Source organism: Schistocerca piceifrons, chromosome 1, assembly GCF_021461385.2.
Source record: "Schistocerca piceifrons isolate TAMUIC-IGC-003096 chromosome 1, iqSchPice1.1, whole genome shotgun sequence".
Lineage (NCBI taxonomy): Eukaryota > Metazoa > Arthropoda > Insecta > Orthoptera > Acrididae > Schistocerca > Schistocerca piceifrons.
Window position 1 is genome coordinate 327,477,761 of NC_060138.1, and position 15,686 is coordinate 327,493,446.

At 39.3% G+C, this 15,686-nt stretch overlaps 1 protein-coding gene across 1 annotated transcript in view; it reads left to right on the forward strand.

Moving 5' to 3' along the window:
- LOC124788262 (oxysterol-binding protein-related protein 1-like) overlaps nt 1-15,686 on the forward strand; it is a 421,041-nt gene that overhangs the window by 312,831 nt on the left and 92,524 nt on the right. The window contains exon 14 of the mRNA XM_047255469.1: nt 3,933-4,143. Within this exon, the coding sequence (XP_047111425.1) occupies nt 3,933-4,143 (211 nt within the window). The remainder of the gene's footprint in view (nt 1-3,932; nt 4,144-15,686) is intronic.

Below are 15,686 nucleotides of genomic sequence, written 5' to 3' on the forward strand. Positions count from 1 at the left end.
TACCACTCAAGCTCCACCCATGGCAATGTTATTCCGATTTTATTTATTTTTTTTTTTTTTGTACTCCCTCATAATGTCAGGGTTAAAGAAATTAAATGTAAAAAATTGCATATAGAAGTAATACAGAAAAAGGTGGTGTTTTTACATTGTATTAAGACAGAACACAAGTTCAGAAACATTGAATCAAGTAGATTTCATAGAGATCAGCACACAGAAGAGTGTGCTTGTGAATTAATATTGAAAAAGAGTTGAGATTTGATTGTAATTGGAGAAAAATGATCAGAAAACCTTATTTGGATCTACAATGTGATCTTAGTTTACTTCCCAACATGCGTGGATATGGGCAGTAGCACTGTGATAATGTTTTCTTTGATGAAGTTCAAAGCAAGAAAATATTCATGTTGGACAGTGTGGTAGAATAAAAGGAGGTAGTACCTCAGGAAGTGCTTACGGTTTAAAGTCGCTGCAGTGGAAATCTGTTAGAATAATTAATGACTCCTACACAAGAATGTTTATGAATAGTTTACGAGAGATGGCCTAGGATGAAATTATAAACGAACTAAATGCTGACATAAAATTTAATTTGTTCCATGGTAAATTCATACCATTGTGTGAAAATAGCTTTCCTCATAAATGGATCAGAAAGAGCATTATACACCAACGTAAAAACCAATGGATCACTAGAGAGATTAAAGTATCTTGTGAAAGGAAAAGGGAAATACATCTGTTGACAAGAACTACTTAAGATCCTGCAGTAGCCACACACTGCAAAAACTACTCAAAATTACTAAGTAAAGTTATTAAAATCAAAGAACTTCCACATTATGTCAGAAATCAATAATTCTGACAACAGACTCAAATCTGTATTTAATGTAGTGAAAAGAGATACAGAACAACAAGCCACAGAACTTAGTAGTGTTACTGTTGATTGAAATGGAAGGGCTATAAATGACCAGTCACAAACAGCAGGTATATTTAATAATAATTTCTCAAATATAGTAAAACTATAGGGACAAGCAGTTCAAGAGAACAATCAAAGAATTAGTTGAAAAAGCAACCCATGTGAAATTCAGTCATCTGGATGTCTTCCCACTTCTCATTCTGAAATTGGAAAAAAAAACTTTCAAAAATAAGAGCCCTTCTGGATTTGGTGGTGTTTTGGACAGAATACTGAAGGCATGTTCCCATATAATAAGTGCTTCTTTTCTGTAATACGTAATACATCACTAACTCAGGGTATTTTTCTAGAGAGATTAAAATATACTATCACTAAACCTCTCTATAAGAAAAATAACTGGAGAGATGTAAATAATTACCAACCTGTTTCAGTACTTAAATCATTTATGAAAGCTTTTGAGATGATGATGATGATGCATTTGAGAATAATATCCCATTGAAGCAACATCAAAATTATTAGGTGTCCATATTGATGAGAATTTAAACTGGAAAAAATGCATTATTGAACTGCTAAAACAACTTAGTTCAACCCCATTTAGACTTTGGTTCATTGCAAATCTTTGGGAGGGACAAATTGGTAAGTTAACATGTCTTGTGTATCTTCATTCAAAAATTTCACATGGAATAATGTTACACAAAAATTCATTTTCCAGAAGGAAAGTCTTATTAGCTCAAAAATGTGCTGTAAGAGTAATACATGGTGCCCACCCACACCCATCTTGCGGACATTTGTTTAAACTGTTAGGCAGTTTGACTACTGCTTCACAGTATATTCATTATGCCACAAAGGTTATTGCAAATAACACGCTGTCATTCAAAAGGACAGTGATGTATGCAGTTACAATAAAAAAGGTATACTTTAGTCTGCCTTAAGGTTGTCCTTAGCACAAGAAGTGGTGCACAGTGCTACCACCAAAATTTGATCGCTTATCCAAAGTATGGCAACATTAAATTTGAAAACAAGCTGAAAAGGTTTCTCCTTGACAACTCCTTCTATTCTGTAGAACAACGATTTTTGTAATGTGTGGGTAGAAATTACTAATTCACAACCATATTAAAATAAATTAAAAAGTAAGAAAACTGCTTGCATGTGGTCAGCCTGTAGCGACATTTACATACAAATGAGTAATGTGAATATAAAATGCCTCATTCTGTATCATAAAAATTACTCATTCAAATGGTGCATGGAACAGGAAAATAACTAGCCACTGAATGTGTCATCTTGGATGTAAAGGTCATGAAATGTCAGTAAATTCCAGCATAGATCTAGAGACCTTGCAGCACCATTTGCTGACAGCCGTGATTCAGATATTTAGGAATGTAAGGCACCGGCAGTGCTTAATATTGTGTAATAACTTGATTATGTGGTTTGTGAACAATCTCAGTTTACAACTTCTGAAATTTTTGTACCTAGTTTTCAATTTTGAGACCTACTCTTTGTGCCATTATATGTTTTGGAACCTTGTGAATTGAAAATAGTGTGTAGGGTGAATGCCCAAGGGTTTTGTGACTTTGCCACTATGGCAACAATACTGGAAAAATTACGTCTATAGTTTGATATCTAAATTGCTATTTTTTAAGTACTGTGAGTGACTTTTATTTTGCTGCTTATTAAACATTTTTGCTTTATGTTAGTAGCAGCAATAAGACCAATCTTATTTCTTACAAATTCTACACTATTGTTGTGACATTCTCATGCTGCTGACTTTGTCCTCATTTCATTATACTGTTAGATAATTAGTGCTGTTGTGGCTTTGAGATTTGGTAAGCTTCTTGAAGACAAGAAGTGATACTGCAACAGAGACAAGGTTTAGCACTTCTACTACTGTGACATGTCTCGGGAACAAAATGTTAGTAAAATTACTTGATCTGAATCATACAATTTTTACCATCAGTGGTACATATGACAACTGTTGTTAATCAATTGAAACTCTTACTAGGTGCCTCTACTACATGCCGATTCAAGTATGCTGAAAAACTGTCATCTGCACAGAAGGATTAGTTAGGTCAGAGTGCTTGCTTTTGTAAATGATGTCCCAATGTTTGGCATTTTTGTAGTTGTGGATGTGACAGAAGAATATGCTAACATCACACTTAAAAAAGAAAAACATTTTAGATAATGAGAAATTGTGTTATAGGTATGACCCCAAAACCAGTCAGTAATCAAGGCAGTGGAAAACTGCTTCATCATCAAGACTAAATAAACCAAAACAAGTGAGAACCAAGATAAAGACAATGTATATTTCTTTTACGTAAAGAACATAGGCTACCATGACTTTCTCTCACAAACATCATAGTCAACCTGTCTTCAAATGCTAAATTCCTTGTGTAAGGAGAAAGTTGTCTGCATTGTGTTAGTCAAAGAATAGGTTCTCCCACCATGATAGTGCTCCCAGCTGCATATTGCTGAGTGTTGGATAGTTTTTTTTTTCCCCAATTACAAGATAACAGTGCTTCCTGCAACTGTTTACCTTACTGGATCTGTCCACTTGTGGCTATTCCTATTCTTAAGAATGAGACAGACATAAAGTGGAAGTGGCTTCAGGACTTAGAAGTGAAATAGATTTTTTTTTTAAATACGCGAAAGATGTTTACAGAAACTAACAAACGATGGTCAGTTGACACATTCAGAACAGTATTTGGTAGGTGGCATTTAGCAATTGAACCCATCATAAAATTCCTTCTGCCTGGAGGAATTCAATTCTTACATTTATATTTTTATATTTTACATTCTCATTACACCTGATAAAATTTCTGCTAGATCATGTGTGATATGTGTTTGTACCACAGGCATCTACTTTATGCACAGTGCAGACTAAGTTAATTATTTCACTGAATGATATGGAAAGGAAATGTGTCTCCTTCATAACATATGACCATTTTGAGATACACATTATACAACTATGTCTGTCAATACTTTATTTTTCAGCAATTCATTGTCCACCATTTAACACATATGTTTGTTTTATTTACAGACAATGTTTGCCTGTCCCAATGTTCAGTCGAAATGATTTTTCATTGTGGTCTGTGCTGAAGAACTGCATTGGAAAAGAACTAAGCAAGATAACAATGCCAGTGATTTTTAACGAGCCTCTCAGCTTTTTGCAGCGGATGGTTGAGTATATGGAATATGCTCACCTCCTACAACGGGCATCTGAGGCAACTGATCCAGTTTCTCGTATGCAGGTAAGAGTCGCCAAAAAACCATGTATTACATAAAACACACACACACACACACACACACACACACACACACACACACACACACACACACACACACACACACACTCATGAGATGTTCCCATATTCTTAGATCAAAAAAATATATTTTACATTGGATTACTTAAAAAAAAGTCTTTTTTTCAGCAGATGTTATGTGTACTCAGTACCTTGAACAGAGATCTATGCATCTCCATGTCCTCCTTGACATCTTGTGGATCATATCAGGATTTATCCTTTGGAAGGCTTCCTCAACACTTTTGCACAATTCTTCATTAGTCTTGTATCAACATTGATCCACAAAGGACTTGATTAGTCCCTGTAATGAATTAGCTGGCTTGCTAATGTACAGGCCTCATGATGTCCATTTCAATAGAGCTGAAGATGTTGTTGAATCATACCCATTTCTGTGATCTCAAAATTGTTCATTAAGGAATTTACCTACTTGTATAGCAAAGTTTGCCATAAATTAGTCTACATCTATGTATTTACTCTGCAATCCACACTTACGTGCTTGGCAGTTGGTTCATTGAACAAGTTTCAGACCATTTCTCTGTCCTTCCACTCTCAAACAGTATGTAGGACAAACAAGCACCTAAATCTTTTCATGTGAGCTTTGATTTCATTTATTTTGTTATGAGGTCATTTCTCGCCATGTAGGTGTAAATCAAATAAATATGTTCACACACAGAGAAGAAAGATTGTGGCTGAAATTTCATATAAAGGTCTGGTCACAATGAGAAACACTTTTGTTTTAATGATTACCACTCCAACTCACATATCTTATCCATGACACTCTCTCCCCTATATTGCAATAATATAAAATGAGCTGCCAGTCTATGAACTTCGTTGATGGCCTCCATCAATCATATTTGGTAACGATCCCATACCTCGCAGTAACACTCCAGGAGAGGACAGAAAAGCATAGTGTAGGCAGTCTCTGCTGTAACCAAACATGGTCCGTGGTTCCCTTGTCTTGTAGCTATGTTTTGCAGCATGTCCAAATGAGAATTTCTATTCACCTACCATTAAATAAAACGAAGGTCTGAATAGGTACTGTTGTGACAGCCCAGCCTGTATCATATTGTGAGGTGCATTGTTTTCGAGTTCTTGCACCTATCGGTAATTTTTATTAGGTGAGTATACCACAGTGCTCCTGAGTGAACCACAGTATATCATACATTCATCAGAAAATAGTACTTTTGAATGAGATATTACATTTGGATATTGATTGAATGACAACAGCACACATCCCCTCTTGTATTTTCTTAGTTCCATTATGTGACCTGTCTTGTACACTGCTTTAAACAAATGTCCATTTCTTGCAGCCAGGCAGAGTGAATTTATGAGGGAGCCTTACCAAAGCAGAGACACTAATAAGACCAGTACTTAGTTCTCCAATTGTGCAAAATCAAGTGGCATAGAGGGACTTCTTGGACACTTTGTTTGTACCGAAATAACAAGTTTTTTGGAGGAATGGATTTCAAATCCTCATGATTTCATCAAGATTTATTTTTTTCTGTCATTTCCCTAAATGAGCGGATGAAGTTGGGCATTTTCTGTGCTCTGCAGGATGCATAGTTAAGGTGATAGGATTCGGATTTTGCTTCTTCAAGGGGTGTGGCTTGTTTTGGCAATAGCTCTATGTTAGTAGCTTGCAGAGCTGATCCCTAGCTGACTAGGTCTCTGGGATATGGAATAGATTTGGCTAAGTTTGTTTTATAAGATGACAAAAAGTAACATAGTTTCTAGAATGAGATTTTCACTCTGTCCCGAGTTCGAGTCTCGGTCCGGCACACAGTTTTAATCTGCCAGGAAGTTTCAGTAACATAGTTTCTGCTGAAAATCAAGTAAACAGAAGATTATTGTTTAATACTCTACTGATGGTATCATAACCTGGTAATTTTATTTATGTAACTATGTCCTTCCCTGCATTTAAGCATCATTATGAGACTTTTGGCTCCAGTGAATTGAAAATTGTAGGCAATTGAATAGGCGTGCAAGAAGCATCTATTTCCTTGTTCAGACATCTGATCATGAGTTTTATGACTGTAATGAGGTGGCAGTAGGGTTCATATCAACATGCAGTAGCAGAGACTCATCAGCATTGCCTTGCAGGTCCAAGAGGCACAGATGATTGTTATTAAAACAATTTTATGAACGTAGATGTGAAGGGGGATTGCTTTTTACACCTCAGTAAAATGTTTTCTTTGCTAATTTTGGAATAATTATTTGTGCAGCGTGTTTCTGGACACACCAATGAAGACAAACAGTGCTCTTTACCAGTCATGTAGAGGAAAGGAACATTTTATCACCAGGTCTTAATTTCTTTCTGGAATTAAGATCTATCTTTTATGCAAGTAGACTTCTGTTGGCCAGGAATGCCATTTTGCCTATGTTAATCTGATTTTTGTGTTCTATTTGCTTTGTCCATCATGTGTCATTTTGCTTTCAAGGTAGCAAAGTACATTCACTCTGTCTACCTTGTTGTCCCCAATTCTGTTTTTAAGTTTATTTATTTTTCCATCCTTAAACTTTTGGTACTTTTCCAAAAGTCTGATGGTATGTCTCCAGGCACAAGTACTTTGCAAGCCAACTTGAATAGTTGTTTATTTGCCACTTTACCCAATGATTTTAGAAATTATGAGGAAATGTTATTTATGACTTCCACTTTATTTGATCACAAGTCTTCCAAATTATTGTTAAACTCTAATACTGGATCTCCATCTCCATATTATCAGACAGTTCTTTGCCGTCATAGAGGCCTTCACTTATCATTAGTAATGTACAATTTCACAGTTGACTTGGAGTTCATGACTATGTCTGTCTCCACTCAACTTGAATTTCCTAATCCATTGCATGGAGTACTGTTTCATTTTATGCAACACTTTGTACCTTTTGTTCTGTCTTCTCATTTTCTTTATATAGCCCTCCCTCATGCTGAAGAAACCAGTTCAGAGTTCTCAGAATTAGAGTTTTCAATTATATAAAATATTTGTGCCTGTCTACTTTGCTACAGTTGTGCTCATTTCCATGGCTGGTAAATAAATACTCCTTTTCTCTGTTATATGCAGTTCTGTACAAATTGATCTTGGACCCACTGTTGTTACTTACAAGCTGATTAGACAACAGATTTGTTACCTGGTGTCTCAAAACTGACAGTAATTTGAATGAGGAGCTTCCTTATGCTACGTAATGAATGGAGTGGGGTCAACTGTTTGAAATATATTAACTTGTGTTTAGACTATCTGCAGATGAGAGGTGCAGTGCAACAGTTGCATTGTTTGTCAAGTGTATAATGGGGTGCAAGACTGTTAAGATGGAATGGCAAAATGTGATTGGTTGCATTCCTGTGTATTGTGGTGTGACAATGTGGAAATATTAATTTTGTTGTTGTTACTTTTTATCCTTGATCATGAGTCCTTTGATTCTTCTTGGAGCCCTGCTCCATTGATACTTGTGTTGTTGTTAAGGAAAGGTAAACCATATTTTTAAACTTCTATCAAATATACAAGAAGTCCAGTTTTAATTAATAACTTACGTATCAACTTATCAAATACACATCACCAAACAAATTATAACAAGGTCTTCTATCAGTGCTCAAGGACAGTCACAGAATGAGTCTTAAAAGAACATCTCATATTTTTGCATTACTTAGTCACTATTGTTCATGGATGTATATACATTTTCTTATGAATTCTGTTCATCATCAGAGCAGGCCAGTGATCTATGGAACTTCTGTTTCAGTGTTCAAGCAGGTATTTCCTCTTGCACAGCTGCTGTGATCATTGTCCCATGGTGAAGGCATTTGACTTGCCATGTGGAAATAAAAAAATAACAATCCATTAAATTTCGGGCATGCAGCCGCGCAAATAAAATTTCTTCTACTGATATTTCGGCCGCGTATCGTCCGGCCATCTTCAGAGCGAGTTCCAAGACTGACGGCAAGGTGCCAAGCGCGGCCTTATATGCTCTACCGCGGCGGTACTGCGCATGCGGGTCACAGATGCTGCGCCGCCTGTGGCGAAGGCGTACGGACATTCGATGTGCTTATCGATATTTGATCGGCGGCGGTAACACGGTGACGACTTCTCTGCAATTTAATTACTCCAAGAGCCGGATTCCATGCTTTGTCCAAATTAAAACCATTGTCTCTGTTTATTAAATTGTTGGCTAATCGAATTTCTATGGCTTCTTTGAATACAGATTCCCAAAAAGAAGAGGTGGATGTTAAAATTTTCACATCACTGTAATTCATGGAATGACCCGTATCAATGCAATGTTCGGCCACAGCTGACTTGTCTGGTTGTAATAAGCGTGTGTGTCTTCGGTGCTCAACACACCTCTCATGAACGGTGCGTGTTGTTTGACCTATGTATGACTGCTCACAATTACCGCAAGGAATCTGGTACACACCCGCCTTACGAAGCAGTAAATCGTCCTTCACAGAGCCGAGTAAAGCCGCAATCTTCATGGGGGCCGGAAGGTCACCTTAACACAGTGTTTCTCAAGAATACGGCCTATCTTTGAAGAAAGAGCACCCACATAAGGCAGAAACGCCCTAGATTTGAAGAAATTACTATCTTCTTCCCCATTGCATACCTTCTTTTTAGGTTTTGCATCGAATGCTCTACGAATTTGTTGCGGAGAATATCCATTCGATTTAAAAATACTCTTGAGGTATGTTAGCTCTCCTTGTAAATTGTCTTCATCGGATATACAGTGCGCCCAATGCACTAAGGTCTTAAGGACACCCATGCTCTGAGAAGGGTGATGGCAGCTACTGGCATGAAGGTATAAATTTGTGTGCGTTGGTTTCCGATATACGGCATGTCCTAATGTGCCATCACTTTTACGGCGAACGACAACATCCAGAAAGGGGAGGCAGCCGTCTTTTTCTATTTCCATAGTAAATTTAATGTTAGCATGGATGGAATTCAAATGCTCAAGAAATCGATGTAATTCATCCATACCATGGGGCCACACCACGAATGTGTCGTCCACGTACCTCCAGAAGACCGTAGGTTTAAAACATGCTGAGTCCAGTGCCTTGTCCTCGAAGTCTTCCATGAATAAATTAGCTACCAGAGGGGAGAGGGGGCTTCCCATGGCAACACTGTCAATTTGCTCATAAAATTCACCATCAAACTGAAAATAAGATGATAAAAGCACATGTTCAAATAAGGCCGTAATGCAGATGATACAGATCTTGAGTTTCTTACTGAAGTGCCGCGACCATGGAGTTGTCCCAAAATTTGCAAGGTTGGTTCACTTTGTTAAGAATGCTGCAGTAAATAGAATTTTACATAGGGCTGGTTCCGCTATTGTCAGAGAAAGAATTTGTTTTACTCGTCGGAAGTTGGACATTGTTTCTGAACATCTGTATCATCTGCATCTGAAAGTAGCAGCTGTTTTATCTCCTGACTCCTGGGACTGGATCGATGGCACGACATGGGCTAAGTCTGACTGGGTTCGCGAAGTGGCCACAAAAAGGCAGATTACCAAGTATAGCCGATTGGACCAGCCTTCTCAGGTGGACTCAGTTATTCAACGCCCTGTCATAAATTTGACGGGTAAGGAATTGGACAAAGCTACGTTGTCTGTCTTATGTAAAGGGCTAAATTTTGCCCCTACTCCAAAGACTTTGCCGATATCATCTTTCATCAGTGCCATCGAAGAAGCTGTCCGACCACTATCAGAGGATTCTGCGGAAGAAATCAGACGAGAAACCTGTCAAGCAATCACGAAGCATCGTCCACAAAGAAGCAACGTTTCCAAGGAAGAAAGATGTGCGATACGAACATTGCATTGATACGGGTCATTCCATGAATTACAGTGATGTGAAGATTTTAACATCCACCTCTTCTTTTTGGGAATCTGTATTCAAAGAAGCCATAGAAATTCGATTAGCCAACAATTTAATAAACAGAGACAATGGTTTTAATTTGGACAAAGCATGGAATCCGGCTCTTGGAGTAATTAAATTGCAGAGAAGTCGTCACCGTGTTACTGCCGCCAATCAAATATCGATAAGCACATCGAATGTCCGTACGCCTTCGCCACAGGCGGCGCAGCATCTGTGACCCGCATGCGCAGTACCGCCGCGGTGGAGCATATAAGGCCACGCTTGGCACCTTGCCGTCAGTCTTGGAACTCGCTCTGAAGATGGCCGGACGATACGCGGCCGAAATATCAGTAGAAGAAATTTTATTTGCGCGGCTGCATGCCCGAAATTTAATGGATTATTCATTACGCCGCGAGAAGTTGAAAATGCAAAAAAATAACAACCCACACAATATCTGCACTTTTACATATGACATCTTGTATTATAATTTTCATTCATGTGTGTCATACGATGGTAAGGAGATGTAGGAATATATATCACTCCTCTGGAGTGGTATGTATCACCACACTATCTAGCATCGTGTGTGAAAAAGAGTCAGATTTTTCAGGTGTGTCACAAAGGACTGTGCTACAATTTTTACTAGTAATGGTAGATTACCCTTACATACTTGGAATTAATTTCAACATTGCAAATGAAAGATAACCACATTGGACTAAGTGTCCTTTGATTCTTTTGCAGCCACATGACTGAGTAACATCTTCTCAGTTTTCAAGTCACATTATTTCAAAGAAAATACTTGAGATTTCAACAGGACTTGAGATTTCAACAGCCGTCTTGGTCATCAAAATGAGGAGAAAATGAAACTCCTGACTGCCAAGGCTGGCACAGTGTTTTGCTTATATAGGTGGGACAGCAGTGTCTGGAACCTCTCTGAAAGGTTCCAAACTGTGCTTCTATGCCTGTATAAACTGAACACTATGCCTGCTCTGGCAGTCAGTAAGTTTTTTTTAAACTCCTATTGACAATGGCGGAGACAGCTGTTACAATGAGTGGAGGACTGTGTGCTAAAGTTAATGCAAGCTGGTGGATACTGTGTTGGGTTATTTCCAGTTAAATGAAAATGGCTCTATTGGTTGAAATAACATAGAAATTGATCCAGAATGGCTATATTAAACTACTGGATAAACAGATTATACTGTTTGTCTCTCATCTTTATGAAGTTGGTAATACAGGGTGATTCAAAAAGAATACCACAACTTTAGGAATTTAAAACTCTGCAACGACAAAAGGCAGAGCTAAGCACTATCTGTCGGCGAATTAAGGGAGCTATAAAGTTTCATTTAGTTGTACATTTGTTTGCTTGAGGCGCTGTTGACTAGGCGTCAGCGTCAGTTGATGCTAAGATGGCTACCGCTCAACAGAAAGCTTTTTGTGTTATTGAGTACGGCAGAAGTGAATCAACGACAGTTGTTCAGCGTGCATTTCGAACGAAGTACGGAGTTAAACCTCCTGATAGGTGGTGTATTAAATGTTGGTATAAACAGTTTACAGAGAATGGGTGTTTGTGCAAAGGGAAAAGTTCTGGACGGCCGAGAACGAGTGATGAAAATGTAGCACGCATCCAGCAAGCATTTGTTCGCAGCCCAGGAAAATCGACTCGCAGAGCTAGCAGAGAGCTGCAGATTCCACAATCAACTGTATGGAGAGTCCTATGAAAAAGGTTAGTTATGAAACCTTATCTGTCCGTAACTACCTGAACGTCAACTACCCGAGGCAATGGATCGGCCGCCAGGCAGCCCGTGACAGAGCACTTCATCACTGGCCTCCAAGAAGTCCTGATCTTACCCCCTGCGATTTTTTCTTATGGGGGTATGTTAAGGATATGGTGTTTCGGCCACCTCTCCCAGCCACCATTGATGATTTGAAACGAGAAATAACAGCAGCTATCCAAACTGTTACGCCTGATATGCTACAGAGAGTGTGGAACGAATTGGAGTATCGGGTTGATATTGCTCGAGTGTCTGGAGGGGGCCATATTGAACATCTCTGAACTTGTTTTTGAGCGAAAAAAAAAAAAAAAAAAACTTTTTAAATACTCTTTGTAATGATGTATAACAGAAGGTTATATTATGTTTCTTTCATTAAATACACATTTTTAAAGTTGTGGTATTCTTTTTGAATCAGCCTGTATTATCAGCTTTCTTTTCCAAGAAACTAGTGTTCACACATCAGACTAAAACTGATGATGTTGCTTGGTATGATAAATATTTAGGGGCAAACACACATCAGGAATAGCTCACAACGACCCCAAATTTGAACCAACACTGAAAACCCTGTGGGACTTTACGGTACAATACTCCATATGCCAGGTTTGACATCCCCATATTGTGGCCAAGTTGTACAAGTGTTAATGGAAAGAATGGTTGGAGATTGGTTTAATCTACATCCAGAAACTTTTCCAGTCCATGTGACAGTGAATCACAATATTTATGAAGGATTGCAAGATGATGGATGCTGGTAAGACAATGTTGACCAATTGTTTTTCTCACAAGCTAATATGTGAACTATCTTTTATTTAATATACAGAAAGTGGATGTAGTCCTATTACTAACTTCTTAATTAAAGCTGATGCAAAAATTAGAAATGACATATAATTTTTGCTATGTCTTGAGTAACAAGATGGTAGCATTTTGTAAATGTTCGAAAATGTGCATTGGAACCATGGTGCCTGGTGTCCATGAACAAACATTCAGCATACTCAACCTGAGGGTCACCATAGAGGACGGATGAGGACTGGGGGGACAGCAGCTGTGAGTGAGATACTCCATCTCCATCAGGTCATGATACCTTCCTACTCAATTATTTTTTGTGGATGACTGGTTGTACAGGGCAAGGGCACAGTTACATGGTGAGTAGTGCACAGGTTGTGGGAACATTGGTGGGTGCCACCTCGTGCTTGGAGCTGTGTGTGATTGGTTCCTTTGCCTGCATGAATGTTGCCATTAGGACTTGAATGTGATGCCCTTTGCTCTGTCTGACAAAGCTGTAACTGGTTAGTGTGCTGCATCACCTGCTGCTGACTCTCTGCCACAATATAAAGTTGTTGGCACTTATTTTCCACCACTATGTCTTGCAGCCAGCCGGATATCCACCCGAAAAAGTGTGTCTAGACAGTGGAATCTTTCTGATACCATGGCATGGCCCTTGTGTGAGGGACTGTGACTTTGAGTCCAATAGTTCAAAGAGACCACAAGGCATATGGCCATGCAGCACCTCAGCAAGACTTTGCACATTGATTGGAGTTTCTCAGTAAAATGCCAAAAGATGAGATAGATTTTACTCTCTAGGGACCTACATCTACATCTACATCTACATTGATACTCCGCAAGCCACCCAACGGTGTGTGGCGGAGGGCACTTTACGTGCCACTGTCATTACCTCCCTTTCCTGTTCCAGTCGCGTATGGTTCGCGGGAAGAACGACTGTCTGAAAGCCTCCGTGCGCGCTCTAATCTCTCTAATTTTACATTCGTGATCTCCTCGGGAAGTATAAGTAGGGGGAAGCAATATATTCGATACCTCATCCAGAAACGCACCCTCTCGAAACCTGGCGAGCAAGCTACACCGCGATGCAGAGCGCCTCTCTTGCAGAGTCTGCCACTTGAGTTTATTAAACATCTCCGTAACGCTATCACGGTTACCAAATAACCCAGTGACGAAACGCGCCGCTCTTCTTTGGATCTTCTCTATCTCCTCCGTCAACCCGACCTGGTACGGATCCCACACTGATGAGCAATACTCAAGTATAGGTCGAACGAGTGTTTTGTAAGCCACCTCCTTTGTTGATGGACTACATTTTCTAAGCACTCTCCCAATGAATCTCAACCTGGTACCCGCCTTACCAACAATTAGTTTTATATGATCATTCCACTTCAAATCGTTCCGTACGCATACTCCCAGATATTTTACAGAAGTAACTGCTACCAGTGTTTGTTCCGCTATCATATAATCATACAATAAAGGATCCTTCTTTCTATGTATTCGCAATACATTACATTTGTCTATGTTAAGGGTCAGTTGCCACTCCCTGCACCAAGTGCCTATCCGCTGCCTATCCGAGGCTGTCCTATTCAGTTCCATTCAGTTGTGATTTATATGTCCTCACCAACTGCTTGACCTACACATTAGATGCCAAATGGTCAGATTTGAATACCAAAGCAGAATGCTTAAGATTCCTCTGACACAAAGTAGTGTACCATTGACTGAGATCAGGTTGTGTATGTTAATCTCCACTGTTACAATGGCTCCATCCAAATATCTGTCCATATCATGCTCACTAACTGACAACTGTACCTGGAGTTTTATAGCTGCCATCCATTCTACACTAAAAAGTATCTCCCTTAGAGTTTGGCCAACCCTGTATGGCAGACCTCCAGTGGTGAACAAGCCCCTGCCAACTATGCTGAACGACAGACAGGCATTACCTCCCAAACATAGCCTTCAATTAGATTTGCCATGTTGTATCCACAATTGATAGTCCTCTGATCATCCGCAGAAACCAGATGCAAAGAAGCATCCCCCTGCCCACCCAAATCATCACCCAGTATTATACCAGACTGGAACAACTTAATACATTCTTCAGAAATGAGGAACATCTGAGTCATAAATCTCCCCCCCCCCCCCCCCCCCCCCAAATCCTCCCAAAGTGGTTTTTCTGCCACCCACATAATCTGCCCAAAATTTTAATGCATCCTGATCACACCTACTCCTAAACATATATGTTCACTAGGGGGAGGAGGAGTGGCACTTGCTCCCAGCTCCTCCCGATCTAGAGTACAGATTTTTTGTTCATTACAGATCTCTCAAACATGTCTAGATGCAATTTCCTGTGATTCCAGTAAACCTACTGTATTAATGTAGGTCTTGTGACATGATACATCTCACACAAATTTTTGCAGGCAGCCATGCTCCCAATCCCATGCCCACACAGGTCATATCCCAGTGGAAGGCACAGGTGCAGAACGTGTCATCCTATCAGGGGCAATGCCTACTTTGAAAGCAGTCATGTTACATACGTGTTTTTCTGTAACAGACAGAGTGGTAATTCATACTCATTACTCTGATATATATATATTTTTCCAACTTGCTTATCATTAATTTTGATACTGTGCTGTTTGTGAAAACTGCAGCACCCAGAGGAGATGGCCAGAGTCACTGCAAAATCAGGGAATGTGTACAACAGTGTAACAATAAAAAGTGATTAATATTGCAGGGAGATGACATGCATGAAGGCACAGCAACATCTCTTTTGTGCGACTGGACAGGCCAGTTTTAAGCCACATTCAGTTGGTATAGAGCCATCAAAAACAAGTGGAAGCATGCAAGCAAGTGCCAGTATGCATGGCTGATGTCAAAGAGCATTCAATATCAGTATATGAGTGAGTTTGAACTGGACTGAATTATTGGCCTCTGGGAAATGGTCTTGTCATTCTGTGACAATGAGGCTTGTTCAGGGTATGCTGCTACAACAGTGGTACATATATGGAACCAGTGGATAGAAGGGGGTCATCCACAATAATAAGCAGTTACTGGGCCACACAATGTGACAACAATGTGGAGTGACTGCCATCTTGTCCACATAGCCATAAGCAACAGAAAAGCTTCGT